This window comes from Rhinolophus ferrumequinum, chromosome 14, assembly GCF_004115265.2.
Source record: "Rhinolophus ferrumequinum isolate MPI-CBG mRhiFer1 chromosome 14, mRhiFer1_v1.p, whole genome shotgun sequence".
In the NCBI taxonomy this organism is placed as follows: Eukaryota; Metazoa; Chordata; class Mammalia; order Chiroptera; family Rhinolophidae; genus Rhinolophus; species Rhinolophus ferrumequinum.
In genome coordinates, this window is record NC_046297.1 from 58394781 (window position 1) to 58412548 (window position 17768).

Below are 17768 nucleotides of genomic sequence, written 5' to 3' on the forward strand. Positions count from 1 at the left end.
ATTCATGGTGCCCCAGGTCATGTCTCTTCTTTGCTTCTGTGGTACCTTTTTTGAAAAACACCCTTAGATGATTGCAGTGTCAGGAATTTATAAAGAAATGCTTCTTGTCTGCTGAAGCCTGGGGAAGAGAAGTCCACTTTCACACCCATAAATCCCAACCCCATGCCTCCCTTTTTCTATTTCTAGAAATAGACTTCATTAACAAATATTTACCCATTTTCATGTGCAGTCTTCTGAGATACAGTGGTTAAGAGCATATGACTTTGGATCTTGACTGCCTGGGTGGAATCCCAGCCATATACTTCCCGGTTGTGTTTCCTCCAGCAAGTTAATTAACCTCTCTGTGTGTTGGTTTACTCATCTGTAAAATGGGAGGAACAGTAGTGCCAAACTCATAGGGTTGCTTGTGCAGATTAATGTGTTAATCTGCAAAAAACCCTCACGTGCTTGGGGCACAGTAAGCACGTTCTAAATATTAGCATCCATGGCTAAGAAAGACTGGAAAAGTAGTGCAAGGGCTGAGGGGTTTCTGTATCACTCTGTCATGGGCTGTATTCCAAACACCCAGCAATGAGCTTGACCTGAGGTCAGCTCAATTCAATAAACATTGTGGAAGAACCAGAGTTCGCCTATTTACGTTAACAAAACTGCGGTGGTTACTATCCAGCCAATTATACCTGCGTATGTTCAACATTTTTTCCCTTACTACTAAATAATAATAATAATACTGTAATTATAATTATATATTATTTTTATTCTAGCAGTATCTCTCAGTTTAAGTAGGCTTATTTTATAGAAATTAAACCTGTTGTGATAGTTTAAAATACTGGTTTCATTACTATCGTTCCTGCAATATTCACGGCAAAACAGAAGTTAATTTCATCAACACATCTTCCTGTTAAGATAGACTGAACCCAATTAAGATTGGTCATTTAAAAATGATTCTGAAGGAGACGTTTAAAAAACATCGGACAGGAGCTGTGCCTTGTTGCAGTAGCAGGTGCTTTGATTGCATGGAGACTGACGAGCTCAGGTTGGGAACAGCTACAGTTGCTTTTTCACCTGAATGTCACGACCCTCCCTGTTGTCCTCACTGCAAGGGGTGAAAAACGCGGATGAGAATGAACTGCAAGAGATCGCTTCCGAACCGGACACCACGCACGTGTACAACGTCGCGGAATTTGACCTGATGCACACGGTCGTGGAGAGCCTGACCAGAACCGTCTGCTCCAGGGTGGAAGAACAGGACCGGGAGATCAAAGGTAAAACCAGTGACCCAGAGCAGCCATTCTGCGCCTGTGGGTATGACCCCGAGCAAGTCTCTCGTGGATTATGAAATGCCTTACTAGTTTTCATCTTGGCTTTCTCAATAGAGTCCTCCATTCTCCTAAGACTTGACATCATCAGGTTGGAAAAGAGAGTAGATGGGCGACTGTGTGTGAGGGAGGGGTACTTCACTCACTGGATAATTCTCTCCACAGTGTTGCATTGAGACCACCATGGTTTTGTTTGTGTGTTTGTTTTTAATTAAATTTTGGATTTTGAGATAACTGTATATTCACATAAAGTTGTAAGAAATAACGTAGAGAGGGATTGAGTATACATCACCAGTTTCCTTCGGTGGTGACCTATTGCAAAACCGCAGTACAAGGTCAGAGGCAGGATGCCGTTGGCACTGATGCAGTCACGCCATATATCATTTGCACCACCACAGGGATCATTCCTGTGGTCCTTTTATAGCCACACTCTTTTCTATCCCTCCCTAGACATCTCCGTATCCCCTGACAACCGCTAACCAGTTCTCCATCTCTAAATATTTTTCAGTTTGAAAATATTATATAAATGGAAAGACGCGTTATGTAACCTTTTGGGGGTTGACTTTTTTCACTCCCTGGCGATTCATCCAAGCTGTTACCTGTATCAGTAGCTCCTTCCTTTTTACGGCTGTGGCCTATTCCATGGTATGGATGTACCACCGTTTATATCAACTTTCACCCATTGAAAGACATCTCGTTGTTTCCATTTTTTGGCTGTTACAAATAAAGCTGCTAGGAACATTCTTGTGTAGGTTCTCATTTGAACTTATGTTTTCATTTCTCTGAGATAATGCCCAGGAGTACAATGGCTACATCATATTGTACTTGCATATTTAGTTTAGTTTGAATTAAGAAACTACCAAACTATTTTGTGGCCATAGCATTTGACATTCTCACCAGCAATATATGAGTGATCCAGTTTCCATCCATTGTCACCAACATTTGTTATTGCTACTTTTTTCTTTTCTTTTTTTTTTTTTTTTTTTGCTGTTCTGATAGGTGTGTATTGATATCTCATTGTGATGATAATTTGAACATCTTTTCACATGCTTATTTTGCGTCTGTATATCCTCTTTGGTGAAATATGAGTACTTATCTTTTGCCCATACTTTAACCGAACTTCTTTTGGTTTTGTTTTTTTGTTTAGTTTTTAACAGTTGAGTTTTGAGAATTCCTTTTTTATATTCTAGCTATGAATCCTTTGTTGGATATGTGGTTTGTTTATATCTTCTTCTAATCTGTAGCTTGTCTTTTCATCCTTTTAGCAAGGTCTTCTGCAGAGCCAAAGTTTTTAATTTTGTTGAGGAACTAGGTTGGGCAGCCAAGCAGTAGTTCCCTGAACAAACTTTTCTGAGTTTCTTCATGAGACTATCTTACAGCCCAGAATTTCCCACACACAAAAAAATCTCTACATGTTACTGATAAAACATGCAATCAGTTTGTGGCCAGAGGTAGTGTTCAATAATTATGGTTTTCCCCAGTGTTATGGTTACTAAACTCCCCTTGGTAAGTGCCTCTAGAGGATAAGAAATCCTAAAATTCAAGGACCTTGAACTTTACATGTCCCAAATCTTTTAGGGAATAATTTGCTTTAACATGTATGTGACACACGCAAAGAGCTTACACAGTGTCTAGCTCATAGTGGGCATTTAGTATGTTCGTTCTTTTCTTATCGTCTTATTTTTAGATATTGGCCATTTGTTGAATTGATGTCTTCAGTATAGAGGTTGTGTCCTCTGATGCTTAAAAACACAGGCTCTTGTGTCAAGCTCAAGTACTAATCTCTGATACATGCTAATTGTGAGACTGGGATGAATTATTTAACTTCATTGTGCCTTGATTCTCTCACCTACAAAATGGGAAGAATAATAATAACTACTGAGACTTGAATAAGATAATACTTCTAAAGAGCTCAGAAGACTACCTGTAGATGCACACAAGCCCAATTCATGTTGTGTTTTTGTTTTTTTACTCTTCTATAGCAGTTTCTTTAAGAAAGTTCCTTAGAGTCGAGGACTAGGTCTTATTTAAGTTTGTGTCCTTAGAACCTAACATCGAGATTGGTACCTAATAGACACTTAAATGTGACGTGAACAAATGTAGGAATAAATCACTGAATCAACTTAGGGTATTTTCTTGGTTCATAAGAAGTAATTTTGGGAAAGAGGTTCATTTTATATGTTTCTTTCATTTAGCCTCAGCCCTTGCCACCACGGGGCCGCCTACCGAGTTGATCACTTCTGAAGTCACTGCCAGAAGCTTTATGGTTAACTGGACTCATGCCCCAGGAAAAGTGGAAAAATACAGAGTCGTGTATTATCCCACCAGGGGAGGAAAACCAGATGAGGTAATACGGAGATCATATTTTCAAACCATTATTTTTATTCTCTCAAGTCTTCTCCAGGAGTAAGGACAAGACAGAAATGGATACATGTATATATATATATATATATATATATATGGAGATTATTCTGTCACAAACATGTAAAATTATTTGGCTTAAATACATTTCCATGTGTCCATATTGTTCTCCCATCTTTCTGAGTAATGGTATTTATATCTCCTCTCACCTCCATCAAATTACCCTCAGAACTGGTCATGTATCCCTTTCTAACAAAACTTATTTTGACATTATTTTTTCTTTTGAACATTAATGAGTTCTAAAGCAAAAGAAATCTGTAGTTAGTTTTCTGGTCAGAACTTTCTTTTGCTATTCATGTATTCTTTTTACTTTGGAAGTGGTCTGAACTTGCTGCATTAATGAAGTCTGTGTGTTCCAAATTATGTGGTCATATAGTCCTCTGGGGTTTGGGATTTCCTGGATGTTTATGGAGATCAGTGCGATGGAGAAGCATCTGTGGCAGGCGTTTTTCTTAGGTTGGCCACCAAAGGACAATACGTACCATGTTTCCCCGAAAATAAGACTTAGCCGGACACTCAGCTCTAATGCGTCTTTTGGAGCAAAAATTAATATCAGACCTGGTATTACATTATATTATATTATATTATATTATATTATATTATACCCGGTATTTATTATGTTATATTATATTATATTATATTATATTATATTATATTGTATTATATTGTATTATATTATATTATATCATATTAAAGACCCAGTCTTATGTTATAGTAAAATAAGACCGGGTCTTACATTAATTTTTTCTCAAACAGATGCATTAGAGCTGATTGTCTGGCTAGGTCTTATTTTCGGGGAAACACAGTATTGCCAGATGATTGGATTCTTCCCAGTTCCTACCTTTGAGACAGCAATTCACAGGAAATATGTTAAAATGTGATGAAATCTCTCTTTCTTTTTTGTTTTGAAGTGCTAACCTATTATTGTGCTAACCCCTTACTGACCTCTGCGTATTTCACAATTTTCTTCTGTGTTATGGCAGGAGTTAGGACTTTTTTTAAGTGTTAAAGAAGTAGATCATGGAGGCTTCAATCATCTGGACTTAAAAAAAATCAGAGTGCTTCCAATGGTTTTGTCTTTTTCATGACTAATAAACCTTTTAAATGCTTCCCAAAGCTCTATGGAAAAATATCACATGTCAGCTGTTATTAAGTCATGTGATTAGAATGGGAATGACGCAATTTCCATCAGATAGGAATTGATAAGGGACTTTTGGACATATGCCATAAACGGTGCATCACTTGATGTAGGCATTGAAGGAAAACTGACGGCCGCAGTGGGAAGGAGGATGTGGCACAAATAAAATATTTAATGAAATATTCTTGCTGGTGGTATTTCTCCTTTGTGATTTCAATTCTGCCTGTGAGATATTCGATAGTCTCATTCCTTGAACTGTTCTTAAAATAGGTGGTGGTGGATGGAAGTATATCTTCCACGGTGTTGAAAAACTTGATGTCTCTGACTGAATATCAGGTAGCAGTCTTCGCAATCTATCCTCACACTGCTAGTGAAGGCCTACGGGGAGCCGAAACCACACGTATGTATTGAATTCTACCCCACTTCTGACTGTGTAGCATTGCGTAGGTGGCCGTTCCTCCATTGGAATTCTGCGCAGGTTGTATCAAGGGACATCCTGAATCAAATTCCTGGAAAAGGGTTGTCATGAAATATTGAGTGAATGCCTGTTATGAACCAAGCCCTCAGCTTGAATTTCTCAGAAGTAGAGAAAGAGCTCTGTAGCTCTCTTGACCAGTAGAATAACAAGGCAATTACATTTCATCTATTTTTATTGTTCATATCATTGTAGTTAAAACAAGCTTCTGGATACTAGTAATTCCTTACCTGTGCATGATCATGAGTATGTGTGTGTGTACGTGCACACACACACACACACACACACACACACAGAGACACACACACACTCAGACAATCCTGAGAAAAGATTACCCACTCGTTTAGTTATTTCAAACATTAACTGAGGTCCTATTCCATGCTAGGCACTATGCAAAGTAGGTCTAAAAACTCTGTCTCTGATAGAACAATAGCAATATAAACAGCACCAATAATAATGTGTGAAGCAGTATGATAATCACACTTCGTGTCCAACATATTGTAGGATTTATCCCTGGCAGTAACTGCTTTTCAGAAATACCGGAGGTGCCAAAAAAACGTATACAAGTGGACACTTTGGTCAGCGTTGCTCAAGCAGTAGTTCACCGTTATCAGAAGTGTCTGGACGCTGATTGTAACCACTTTGAGAACCTCTTGTCATTGCAGAAGTCGAACATGACTTGTACTCATCTTTTGTTATCAGTATATATTGAGTATTACAATTTTAATATAGTTTTTCTTTCTTAAAATGTGTATACATTTTTTTGGCACCCTCTGTGTTTTAGTGACAGTTCCTACCCTTAAGTAACTTTTTATCTAGTAAGGGAGGGAATGCAAACCAAAGATATGCAAACAAATTAGTGCAGTGAAGTGCTACAAGTACTCCAGCAGAAGTATGACAAGGAGCTGCATGTGTAAGCAGAGTCCTGAACTGGACTTTGTGGTCGGAAAAGCTGGCAGAACCCAGGTATCGAGGGCCTAGAATTGCGTTTGAAAACAACATTTCATAGTTTTCTTTGGCATAGGCACTTGCAATTTATCCTTAATCTCTTTATCCCAACCTCTCAAATATGACCAATCTCATTTCTTGATTATTCCATTTTTTTCTCAAACCCTATTGCTATTGACTTAGTCACGGCTCATCAGTGTCCCTGATTGAATGTGTCAAGGAGTAGTTATTCATTTGCATATTTGTTCATCCAGCCAGCTATCCTGTCCATTTGTTAAGTGACCCCACACCTATTTTTAATGGCGGCTGCATGTCAAACAATGCTTGTAATGGACATAAAGTGATGGCCAGAATTGTCTTCTTACCCTTCACAAACATGCCCGTCACTGTAGTGGCTTATAAGACACAAGAAGATGTCACTCTTGCTCTAAACAGTCACTATGTTTATCTTCCCAGAAGGCTATGTGAACAGATTTAAAGATGAAAATTATCTGAAAAATAAGCTATGTTTACTTAGTAGATACTAGCGCAAAGATACTTTGAAATAAGCAAGCACACCGACAGATGGCTGAATGTTAAAAAAAAAAAAAAATCTCCTCTTGCAGTTGCTTTACCCATGGCTTCCAACCTTGAACTGTATGATGTGACTGAGAACAGTCTGAGGGCAAAATGGAATGCAGTGGCTGGAGCATCTGGATACCTGATTCTCTATGCGCCTCTCACAGAGGGTCTGGCTGGGGATGAAAAAGAGGTAACCATCTGCTGCCCACTAGAGAGCTAGAATTGTTGACTTCCTTAAAAATATATATATATATATTTTACTGTAAAAATTGAATGTACAAAATATAGAATGTTCACATTAGCAAAAGGAAAAAAAGTCATTTGTAACGTCACCACCTAGAAAGAGCGATGGTTAACATTTAGTTCAGTCTTTTTCAATGCGTTTTTAACAACACCAAATGGGAATGATTGGGTAGTCTTCTGTTTTCGTTTTGTATATTGTGAATATCTTTCCATACCATTAAATAATAGTTTATATAGGCATTTTGAACAGCTTTATAGTATTCCATTGTTGGTTTGTACCAGGTCATGTTCAATTAATCTTATGATATTGGACATTTAAATTATTTGCTGTATAAATATGCTTTTGTCACCATTTGTAAACACATAATAATGCATGGTTGTCTGATTATTTCCTGAGGCTAAAGTACTAGAAATAGAGTTTCTTTTTTCAAAGGATATGCCAATTATTAAGACTTACACTAGCTATTACCAAATGACTCTAGAGAAATTTTATATAATTTATATTGCTATATGCAATTCACAAATGGCTGTTTTCCCCTATGTATACTGACTTAGAATTTTCTTTTTATTAGTTTGAGAGGTAGGCAAATGCATCTCGTTGTTAATTCTTTTGCATTTATTCCATTTTAAATGATGAATGTTTGGCTGTTGAATGATTTATTTTAGTTCTCACTTTTAATTTTTAGGGAACAATGACTGTAATACAGATGTCCACGAAATAAAGAAGTGTCTATGATACTAGGGAATGTCTTGACCTGGGAGGTAGAGTGGATAAAAGAGGGAGCTCAGAATTTGATTGTGGTCTAAAATCTGCCTCATGACAGAAATCTTGAGGGACAAAAATATGGTGAATCTAAGTGTCAAGTACAGAGCATTGGTGACATATGTTCTTTTATTTGCAAGGTTTGGGTAGCTTTTGCACATTTGGATAGAATGTTGATTTGAATTAATTTGGCAGAAGGGAAACTTAAAATGATGCTAGAAAAATGCTCAGCTTCGCCAGGAAAGAGACAAATAAAAAAGAAAAGGATACCAGTTCATACCCAATAGATTAGCAAACAGTGTTTTCAAGTCTGATGACAATACTACATATTAGTGAGTATATAAGGAAACAGAATAACTCATGTAAATTGATACAATTGCTTTGGAGAATAATTTGAAATATTTCATCACACATTTTTTTTCAGATACATATCACAGGGAAACATCCTACAAGGATTTTTCAGTGCAGGTACTGGTCAGAACAAAATATTGCAGACAACTGACATATTCATCAACAAAGGAATGGAAAACAGTGGCATATTTACACAAAAGAATACCATAAAAAAATTAAGCAATGTCAACTCTGTCCCTGTGAATCAACATGGGTAAATCTTGAAACATAATATTGACAGAGAAAAAAATTATAAAATTGTTATGTTGATATGGTCCCATTTATGTACATTGTTAAACATATAGAACCATATATTATTTACAGATATATACATATGTATGTAGAAGTAAAAAAATGGATCAATAAGGGTAGAAGTAGTGAATGGAAAAGATGAGAAAGAACTTCTCTTTTATCTGAATATATTAATTATTTTTAAAATAAGGTCTAAAGTCAATACGACAAAATGTAGACATTTATTAAATTTGAGAGGTGGGTGCATCAGGGTGTATTATAGTATTTTCTCTAAATTTCTATTATATATGTTGAAATATTTTAAAGTTAAAAACTTTAATTTGACAATGACACTGGCAGTTATATGACTGGAGACTGTCTATGGAGATATTTTCCTTCCTTCCAAAACAAAAATATAGCCATCCTGTTATGCAGCTGTCACTCAGTTGTCACACAACTGAGAATGTTGGCTAGTTTGACTGACTCCAAGGGTCATAAAAATCATCCCAGAATCAAAAAGCAAATTGCCCACTTGGGAATCCAGGTGGACTGATCTCTTCTGAATCCAGGAAGGGACTTGCAATGCAAGTGGCTGAATGGTCAACAAAACTGGTTCAGCCGAATTGGCTTTGAAGCAAAAATGGGGCATCCAGCCAGGGGACTGGTTAGACTTAGCCAAGTGGTAAGAGATGCCCACTTGGCACTGCCCCCAACATGCTGGTCCGGAGTTTACACTGTTTCTAGAGAACATGTCTGATTCAATTCCACCCACATTCTTCTGGGGATCAAATATTCAACACTGTTATTCTCACTGCAACTGCCACTTGTCCAGATGTAAAGAGTTATCCTAAATCAGCATGCATGGGTCTGTTCGGTTTTATATGGTTCCATAGCATCTGTTCCTAATGTAAAATGACACGAGACAATGCACAAATTACGACTGAAGCCTGTTTGATGAAGGGGTTGTGAGGAGACCGTCTTATCCTGGGAAGTCGCACCTTCATTCAGTTCCACTCTGAGCAGCATGATTAATAACAGGGGCAAACAACCTGATAACATGTGTTCTTTTTAGATGAAAATTGGAGAGACCCACACGGATATTCAACTGAGTGGCTTGTTGCCCAATACAGAATACACAGTTACAGTTTATGCTATGTTTGGAGAAGAGGCCAGCGATCCTGTTACAGGACAAGAAACAACATGTGAGCAGTTCCCTCATTCAGATGAAATGTTGTAATAAAAGCCCAAATCAACACTGGGAGTCTGAAATGGAAATATCACTTTAGATGGAAACCTCTTAAGAGCTAATTGTAATTTCAGAAAAATGTATATTTTGGGATGTAAAGTACAGCATAAGGAATATAGTCAATAATATTGTAATAATATTGTATGGTGCCAGGTAGGTACAAGATTTATTGGGGGAAATCACTTCTGTAATCATATAAATGTCTAACTGCTGTGCTGTACATCTGAAACTAATATAAAATAATATTGAATGTCAATTGTAATTGAAAACATTTTCTTTCTTTTTTAGAAAATATGTATTTCACTTAGGGAAAAGAAATGTGTTTCTTCTAGTCTTGTTATTATGAGTCGATATGAATACTAGAACTGAACTTTGGTATCCTCTAACCACCGACGTCTTTATCTAAATCTATGATCAGAATATAGGGGAAAGAACATGGGCTTTGAAATCAGAGTAGCCGAGATGCAAATCCCAGCTCAAGTCATATTTTAACTGGGTGACAACGGGCAAGTGATATAACTTTTTCGAGTCTGTAAAAGGAGGAATAGTAGTACAGGTGAAATACAGTAGTACAGGTGAAAGCACTTAGCACATAGTTACTCAATATTTCTGTTTTCCCCCGCTAATATAAAAGCACTTTTTTTCTAACAATCTTTTCTTTATTTTATTTCAACTATTATATTACTATTATATAATATGTTTTTTTTATTGAGTAAAAATTTTATTAGCAAGTCTAATTTTGGCTAAATATAGAGTTCTTAATATTTTTAGAAAAGGTTTATCTATTGTTGACTGGAAAAACAGAATCAATTGGTATTCTGTCACCTAAAGGATTTATTCAGGAAATATAAAGGATTGCAATCCAGTGGGTGCAGCTGTGGTGAGCTAGCTACATGTGCATACTGACCCAGACAAAGACGGAGTAGATACTTTATAGAGGGGAAGAGGAAGTTAAGGGAAGGAGCTGTTACTACCATAGAGCTCTGTAGTAAACATACAGCTCTTCCTGTAGGGCTCCCTGGATGACATATGAAGGTCAGACAATTAAGTTCGTGAACTCATCCTAGAAAAAGTACTACATACCTCATTGATGAATATCACTATGGTCACCTTCAAAGTACTCCCCTTGGGAAGCTACGCACCGACGCCAGCGCCTAGTCCACCCTTCAAAGCAATTTTGGAACTCTTTTTCTGGAATAGCCATCTGAGCTGTCGTTGTATTACCCTTGATGTCCTGAATGTCATCAAAATGTCTTCCTTTCAATATTTCCTTTATCTTCAGGTAAAGAAAGAAGTCATTGGGGGCCAGGTCAGGTGAGTAGGGAGGATGTCCTAATCTAGTTATTTGTTTACTGGCCAAAAATTCCCTCATAGACAATGACGTGTGAGCTGGTTCATTGTCGTGATGCAAGAGCCATGAATTGTTGGCGAAAAGTTCAGGTCATCTAACTTTTTCATGCAGCCTTTTCAGCACTTCCCAATAGTAAACTTGGTTAACTTTTTGTCCAGTTAGTACAAATTCATAACGAATGATCCCTCTAATATCAAAAAAAGGTTAGCAACACCGTTGCAATAAGTTCGCAAACTTAATTGTCAGACCTCCTCGAGTGCAAGTGCTCCTCCCATAAGCCTTAGCTCCGCCCACAGACCCTCCTCATTGGTTATGTACAGGTTAAAGTCTGTCATAATTTTATCATTATTTATCTATTTTACTTAAAAATACTGTATAGACAAAATACTACCCTGGCATACTCATACTGCTTTGTCAGCTAACATTAAAAACATGACTCTTTCCATGGTGTTTTGAAACATAAGGAAGTACAGCAAGACTGAGGATCTTGCCCAGCCCTCTGCACCTTGGGAGGAGGTGAATAGCACAGTTTCTAGAGTGCTTTTGTCTTTAAGATTCTACTTGGGAAACATATGTAGAAATTGAATGAGAAGGAAAGAAATTTTCTCCCACATTCATTCTTTGTTAGTCAAGGATGAAGAAAGACAAATGGAATTAAGAGAACAAATAAACAACCCCCCTCAAAACAAACAAACAAACAAAACAAAACAAAAAAAAACACCACAAAAACTGGGAGAGACCAACACAGAAGAAAAGAAATGAATTATGCCAGAAGGCATCTAATATATTACTTGACTTAAGTGAATTTTGGGACTCTTTCAATTTGAAAGTAAAACTTTTCTCAACTGTCCATCTATCACTCAGAATACTCATTTTTTTTTTATGTTAAAAAAATGTTCATGACTGTTTTCCCCAATTGGTAGTTGATTAAAAATTTTAAAAAAGGTTTTAAAAAATTATGTCCTGGGTACTTGTTCCTCAGACTGGCATTTTTATGTACTAAGAAACTAGACATTGTTCCATCGTGCTGCTGAGTTTAACTACACTCCAGAAAAATTTAGAGCAAAGTGTGCACAACACTTAAAATAATTATATTGCTTTTCTCTCTCCTATGCTTTCTTTCTCAATACCTAAGAGTAAGTATTGAGTCACTAAGTCTTATAGGCTCTTTATTGTCAAATAATCAACATTGATTAAATTAATGAAAGAATTGGCTTTAGGGATGAGGAAACATACTTTGTACTATGAATGACATTTGTCATTATTTATTTTCTTGGTTTTTGCTCTGCTAGCTCTATCAGCACTATACCACAGGCTCTTGAATCAATTGATTAGTTGCTTAGTTTAACTCTACCTGCTTTTCTGCTCGTTCTAACTGTGACGTTGGCCAAGTTACCTCAATTTCATGATCTGTATAATGCGGATACTTGTAACTTTTTTCTTACGGTTTAATGTAAGCATTTAATGAGATAACATGTGCTGCATCTCAGGCTCATAGAAAGCATGTAATACATCTTTACAATTGTTTTTACTTGAATCAGTAAAAGCTCATGAAACTCTCAAAGATTATCAACAAATTTTAATCTGTTGAGTCAGAAGAGGGTCCTTGAAGAAATCCAAAACATTATGGGATTGATAGGAATTTGCTGAAAGGCCAACACCTCTTTAAATATTTTTTAAAACAATAGCAAAGTGTTTATTTGTATCTAGTCTCACAGAGTCACCAAGATTCATTTAAGCAGGAATCCTACTCATTGATTCAACAAATATTTATTGAGTACTTGTATATTAGAGATAAAACCAAGAACAAAATTCAACCAAATTCCCTAACCCTCTGAGATTATAATATATTGGAGGAGAGAGAGTCTCATAAATATGCAGACTCATAAATATGCAATACAAGTGAACAAGTCAGGGAAGGGAGGGAAGCAGCATGGAGTGGAAGGATTATTTTACATAAGATGGTCGTGGAAAGCCTCACCGTGAAGGTGACATATGTTCAGAAACCTGAATTTTGGCTGACTCCAAAGTTTTTGGCCAGAGCAATGGGAAGAATGGAATTTTCATGTGCTCAGAGGGAGAGACTGAGAGAAGATTGGGAGAGGTGACAGGAGTCACTGGTTCAGTTTTGGGCATGTTTGGAAATACCCGATAGATACCTAAGTGGAGATGACAGATGGATGTCATCCCCACTCATTTCACACCTGAGAAATTGTGGAGTGGAGAAGTAGAATAACTTTGCCAGAATCCTGTGATAGTTGAATGGAATCGCTAAGATTTAGTGTTAGGTGTCCTGGTTTTTGATCCATTAGGTTGCTTATGTACATCAGGCTTTAATAATAACATTGACTAGAGAAGAAAGGCAGAGAAAATTTCCCTAAATCTTACTAATTTCTAAGCATGTGTGATTTATTACTACTAGTCATTCCTTATAAGGATACTTTTTTCTTTGTTAATTTATTCATTTCCTTTTTTAAAACTGAGTAAAACTTTTATTAGCAAGTCTGGTTTTGGCTAAATGCAGGAAGCTCATAATATTTTTATGAACAGGGTGAAATTTTTAATTTGTAAGTAGCTCAGAAGCCAAAGATGCTGGATTTTTGTTGTTGTTGTTGTTGTTTTGTCTTTTTTACCTGTATATTATTTAAATTTTTAATTATTTTCTATCCATTTACTGCAAAGTGCCCTTAAGTCCACCAAGGAACCTGAGAATCTCCAATGTTGGCTCTAACAGTGCCCGGTTAGCCTGGGATCTAACTTCAAGAAAGGTCACTGGTTATCGAGTTGTATACAACAACGCAGATGGGACTGAGATCAATGAGGTAAGCAGTGGAACATGATGTCGGGTTTTCCTCTGGTTGTGTATTTGTTTCTTTATGGCTGCATAATCAACCATCCCGAAACATAGTAGCTTAAAACAATACTAATTATTTTCTGTTACAGTGTCTGTGGGTTAAGAGTTAGGGCTTGGACATGTAGCTCTGGCTTGAGATCACTCATGAGATTGTAGCTAGATCATGGCTGGAGCTGATGTCATCACAATGCCTTTATTCATGTCTGGTGCCTGATGTGGGAAGACGAGATCAGCAAGGAGCTGGAGCAGTGTCTCTGAGAAGATTCTTCGCATGCTTCCTCCAGCATGGCAGCTTTAGGGGAGCTGGACTTTTTACATGTTGGCTCAGGAGTCCCCAGACAAGTGGAGAGAAAAAGAGAGAGAGAGAGAGGTGGCAGCTGTGTCACCTTGAGTTACCTAGCATCAGAAGTCACACAATATCACTGTGACTTCTGCATCACACTCCATTGGTTGTGTTACTGTGCAAAAGTTCCGGCTCTTTGCCACACAAAAGCCAAAACTCAGAGGTGAGGTTGGTGGAAAGAAAAGCAGGTTTACTCCAAAATGGCAGCATTAAGAGAAGACAGTGGGCTCCTTGTCACACAGACCGCCTTCCAGCCATTAATACCCCCAAAAGGTTTTATAGACATGCAAGGAGAGGCAGAACAAAGGAAAAAAGTTGAACAGGCAACTCCTGAAAAAAAAGTCACTTCCCAGAGGCTGGCCTGCCTCAGGGACAGAAGTGGATCCCAAGCAGATGCATAAACTTCTCCCAAGTCACCTGCCCAGGCATGCACAAGTCCTGAAGTAAACAGAACCAACCATTGAAACTGGTATGCATAGTAAATGCATAGCAAATAGAATCATTAAGATTTGGTGGGAAAGGAGGGAAGCAAAGAAAAGGAAAACTTTCAAAAAGTCCCACGCCAAACCACACTGTCAAATCAAATTACACCAGAGGTTTAAGTCTCAGGCAATACAGTGTCACCATTACAGCAGGAGATATCACAAGTCCCTGATGGATTCAAGACAAGGAGGAACACAGGTTTTACTTAGGGTGGGAACCATGTGGGACGGGAGATATATGTTGATGTAGCCATCTTTGCAAAATGCCATCTTCCCGTTGGACATAGGGAAGTATGTATCTTCTTATCAGTAGGAAATTGGAAATAATGTCAGTGTTATCCAGTTTATCCCTGTGCTTCTGAGTAAATTAGTATCTGAAAGACCCTAGTTAGATGAGCTTAAATTGAAAATTGAATAATTCACATTTTGTGTAGGAATATACTTTCAAATAATGAAATGTATTAGAACCCACAAAGATACAAGTATCTTGCACTCATTGACTAAGGCTCTTCAGAAATTCTTTTCTTGGAAATATGTTTTAGCAGGATCGATAGCAAAGTTATTTTAATTTTTTTCCCTTATCTTGGTCCAAGAAGCTAAGACACAGGGAAATATATTGGATTCATTTCTGTTTTCTGTCCAAATAAAGCAAGTATTTTCGTATGCAGATACAAACTTCTTCCTACAGTTAAATCCAATCAGCATTTTGCAGAATACATACTTGTATGGTACGTTGGGTAATGAATGGACAGTAATTACACATTTACTAACAGTACAGAAATACTCTTCAACATCTTTCATTAAATCTTCATAATTCCTGAGGGCAAATAATTTTTTTTTTAAATTTACTCTGAACAATTTTTTAAAAAATTTTTACTGGGGAATATTGGGGAACAGTGTGTTTTTCCAGGGCCCATCAGCTCCAAGTCGTTGTTCTTTCAATCTAGTTCTGGAGGGTGCAGCTCAGCTCCAAGTCCAGTCGCCATTTTTCAATCTTTAGGAATAGAACTGGCAACCTTGTTGTTAAGAGCTTGCACTCTATTTACCCCACTGAGCCATCTGGCCGCCCCTCCAGAAGCTCAGCGGCAGCTCGTTGTCTTCAATCTAGTTGTGGAGGGCGCAGCTCACTGGCCCATGTGGGGATCGAACCGGCAACTGTTGTTCAGAGCTCGCGCTCTATCCAACTGAGCCATCTGGCCGCCCCGAGGACAAATAATTCTGATGAAGGTGGATCTTTTGGGTTAGTTGCTTTGCTTTTCAAGACAGTAATCTGAAAGAGTAAAAAGATCTAAACCAAAACCGCTGAGCTATCAGTGTCTCTTTGTTATCAGTGATAAATAAACTTCTTCCTCAAGGTTTGCAAGTTTAGTTGTGTAGGAAGATCAGGCAGATAATATAAATAAGTGAAGCCTGCCATTAAAAGGGCAGAAATAGTCACACCTGCAAAGAAATATATCCTTACCTGTTTTTCTTAAAACATGAGGCTATCTTAGGCAATATTTCATTCTCATTGTTTAGACATGAATGTAGAAGAAATTCTCTACTGAAAGAAAGACAATAAGTCAAGACTGATGATAAGTGACCATGGACAGAGGGCTGCAGTGACAGGGGCGAGGGCTGGGAAGTGCAGATGTGTCCATCCCAGACTAAGCCAGTGTCACCTCCTGCAGAAGGTTGCTGCATAGAAATCCAGGCGGGGCCTGCCAGATCTTGTGACCCTTGATCTTCTGACCAGAGATTTCTATTTTTAGGTGAAACTTACCAACTTAAAACTGTTGACTTATTGAACAACCAAAATAACACAACCATATTCACCAATTAATATTTGTTCACTGTAGAGCACCTGCCTTTGGTAATAATTTTTCATAAAACAAAAATAAACTGTCATATACATGTATATGGGAATTATATTTATAAATACAATTATATCATACAATCATTTTTATTGAGGTATAGTTGACATATAACATTATTTTAATTTCAAGTGTAAACACATGAGGATTTGATATTTGCATACATTGTGAAAGGATCACCACAATAGGTCTAGTTAACATTCACTTAAAAAAAAATGATCGTTGTCCTGGTCTCTTAAGGTAGTGTACATTATTTGCCTTTGTAAAGACTGGTCCCAGACTAATTAATATATTTGTTGAGAAATACATATGCATATTTGTAGTGTTTTTTAATCTTGGGGATGCCTTTGGAACTTGTTATTTCTAATTTGTATCGTACTGGGAAATTAGAAAACTATGTTTGGTAAAACTGAATTTAAAATATAAGTAAATGGGGCAGATGGGTGGCTCAGTTGGTTAGAGCACGAGCTCTGGGTAATGGGGCTGCCGGTTCGATTCCCACATGGGCCAGTGGGCTGTGCCCTCTGCAACTAGAATTAAGTCAATGAGCTGCCGCTCAGTTCCCGGGTGGCTCAGTTGGTTGTATCGTGGGCTCTCAACCACAAGGTTGCTGGTTCGACTCCTCGACTCCCGCAAGGGATGGTGAGCTGTGCCCCCTGCAACTAACGACAGGCAACTGGACCTGGAGCTGAGCTGCGCCCTCCACAACTAAGATTGAAAGGACAACAGCTTGACTTGGAAGAGTCCTGGAAGTACACACTGTTCCCCAATAAAGTCTTGTTCCCCTTCCCCAATAAAAAATATATATATAAATATATGTATATACACACACACGCACACACATATAAATGGACTATGAATGAAAATCTGAGAACATTTTATTTGGGTAAAATGCATAAACAATATGGATTTTGTCACATTTCCATTTTGACGTGTGTGTGTGTGTGTGTGTGTGTGTGTGTGTGTGTGTGTTCTAATTTCTTAATTCTTAACCATGCAATTGAGAATAGAGGTTGCCGGACAAGTGTCTTTTGTTTAGTGAAATATTATCTAACCTAATCTTGGAATATATGATGTTAAGAGTGAATATTCTTACCACATGTTGCTTTAACTTCTATTAATTTAAGCTTTTATTTATAGACAATGCTACAAT

General features: G+C 37.5%; 1 protein-coding gene across 2 annotated transcripts in view; it reads left to right on the plus strand.

The window, feature by feature from the left end:
- Positions 1 to 17768, plus strand: part of COL14A1 (collagen type XIV alpha 1 chain) — a 201746-nt gene that overhangs the window by 60077 nt on the left and 123901 nt on the right. For both annotated transcript variants that reach the window (XM_033126918.1, XM_033126919.1), the window contains exons 9-14: positions 1101 to 1262; positions 3512 to 3663; positions 5146 to 5275; positions 6904 to 7049; positions 9559 to 9688; positions 13766 to 13905. In XM_033126918.1, the coding sequence (XP_032982809.1) occupies positions 1101 to 1262; positions 3512 to 3663; positions 5146 to 5275; positions 6904 to 7049; positions 9559 to 9688; positions 13766 to 13905 (860 nt within the window). The remainder of the gene's footprint in view (positions 1 to 1100; positions 1263 to 3511; positions 3664 to 5145; positions 5276 to 6903; positions 7050 to 9558; positions 9689 to 13765; positions 13906 to 17768) is intronic.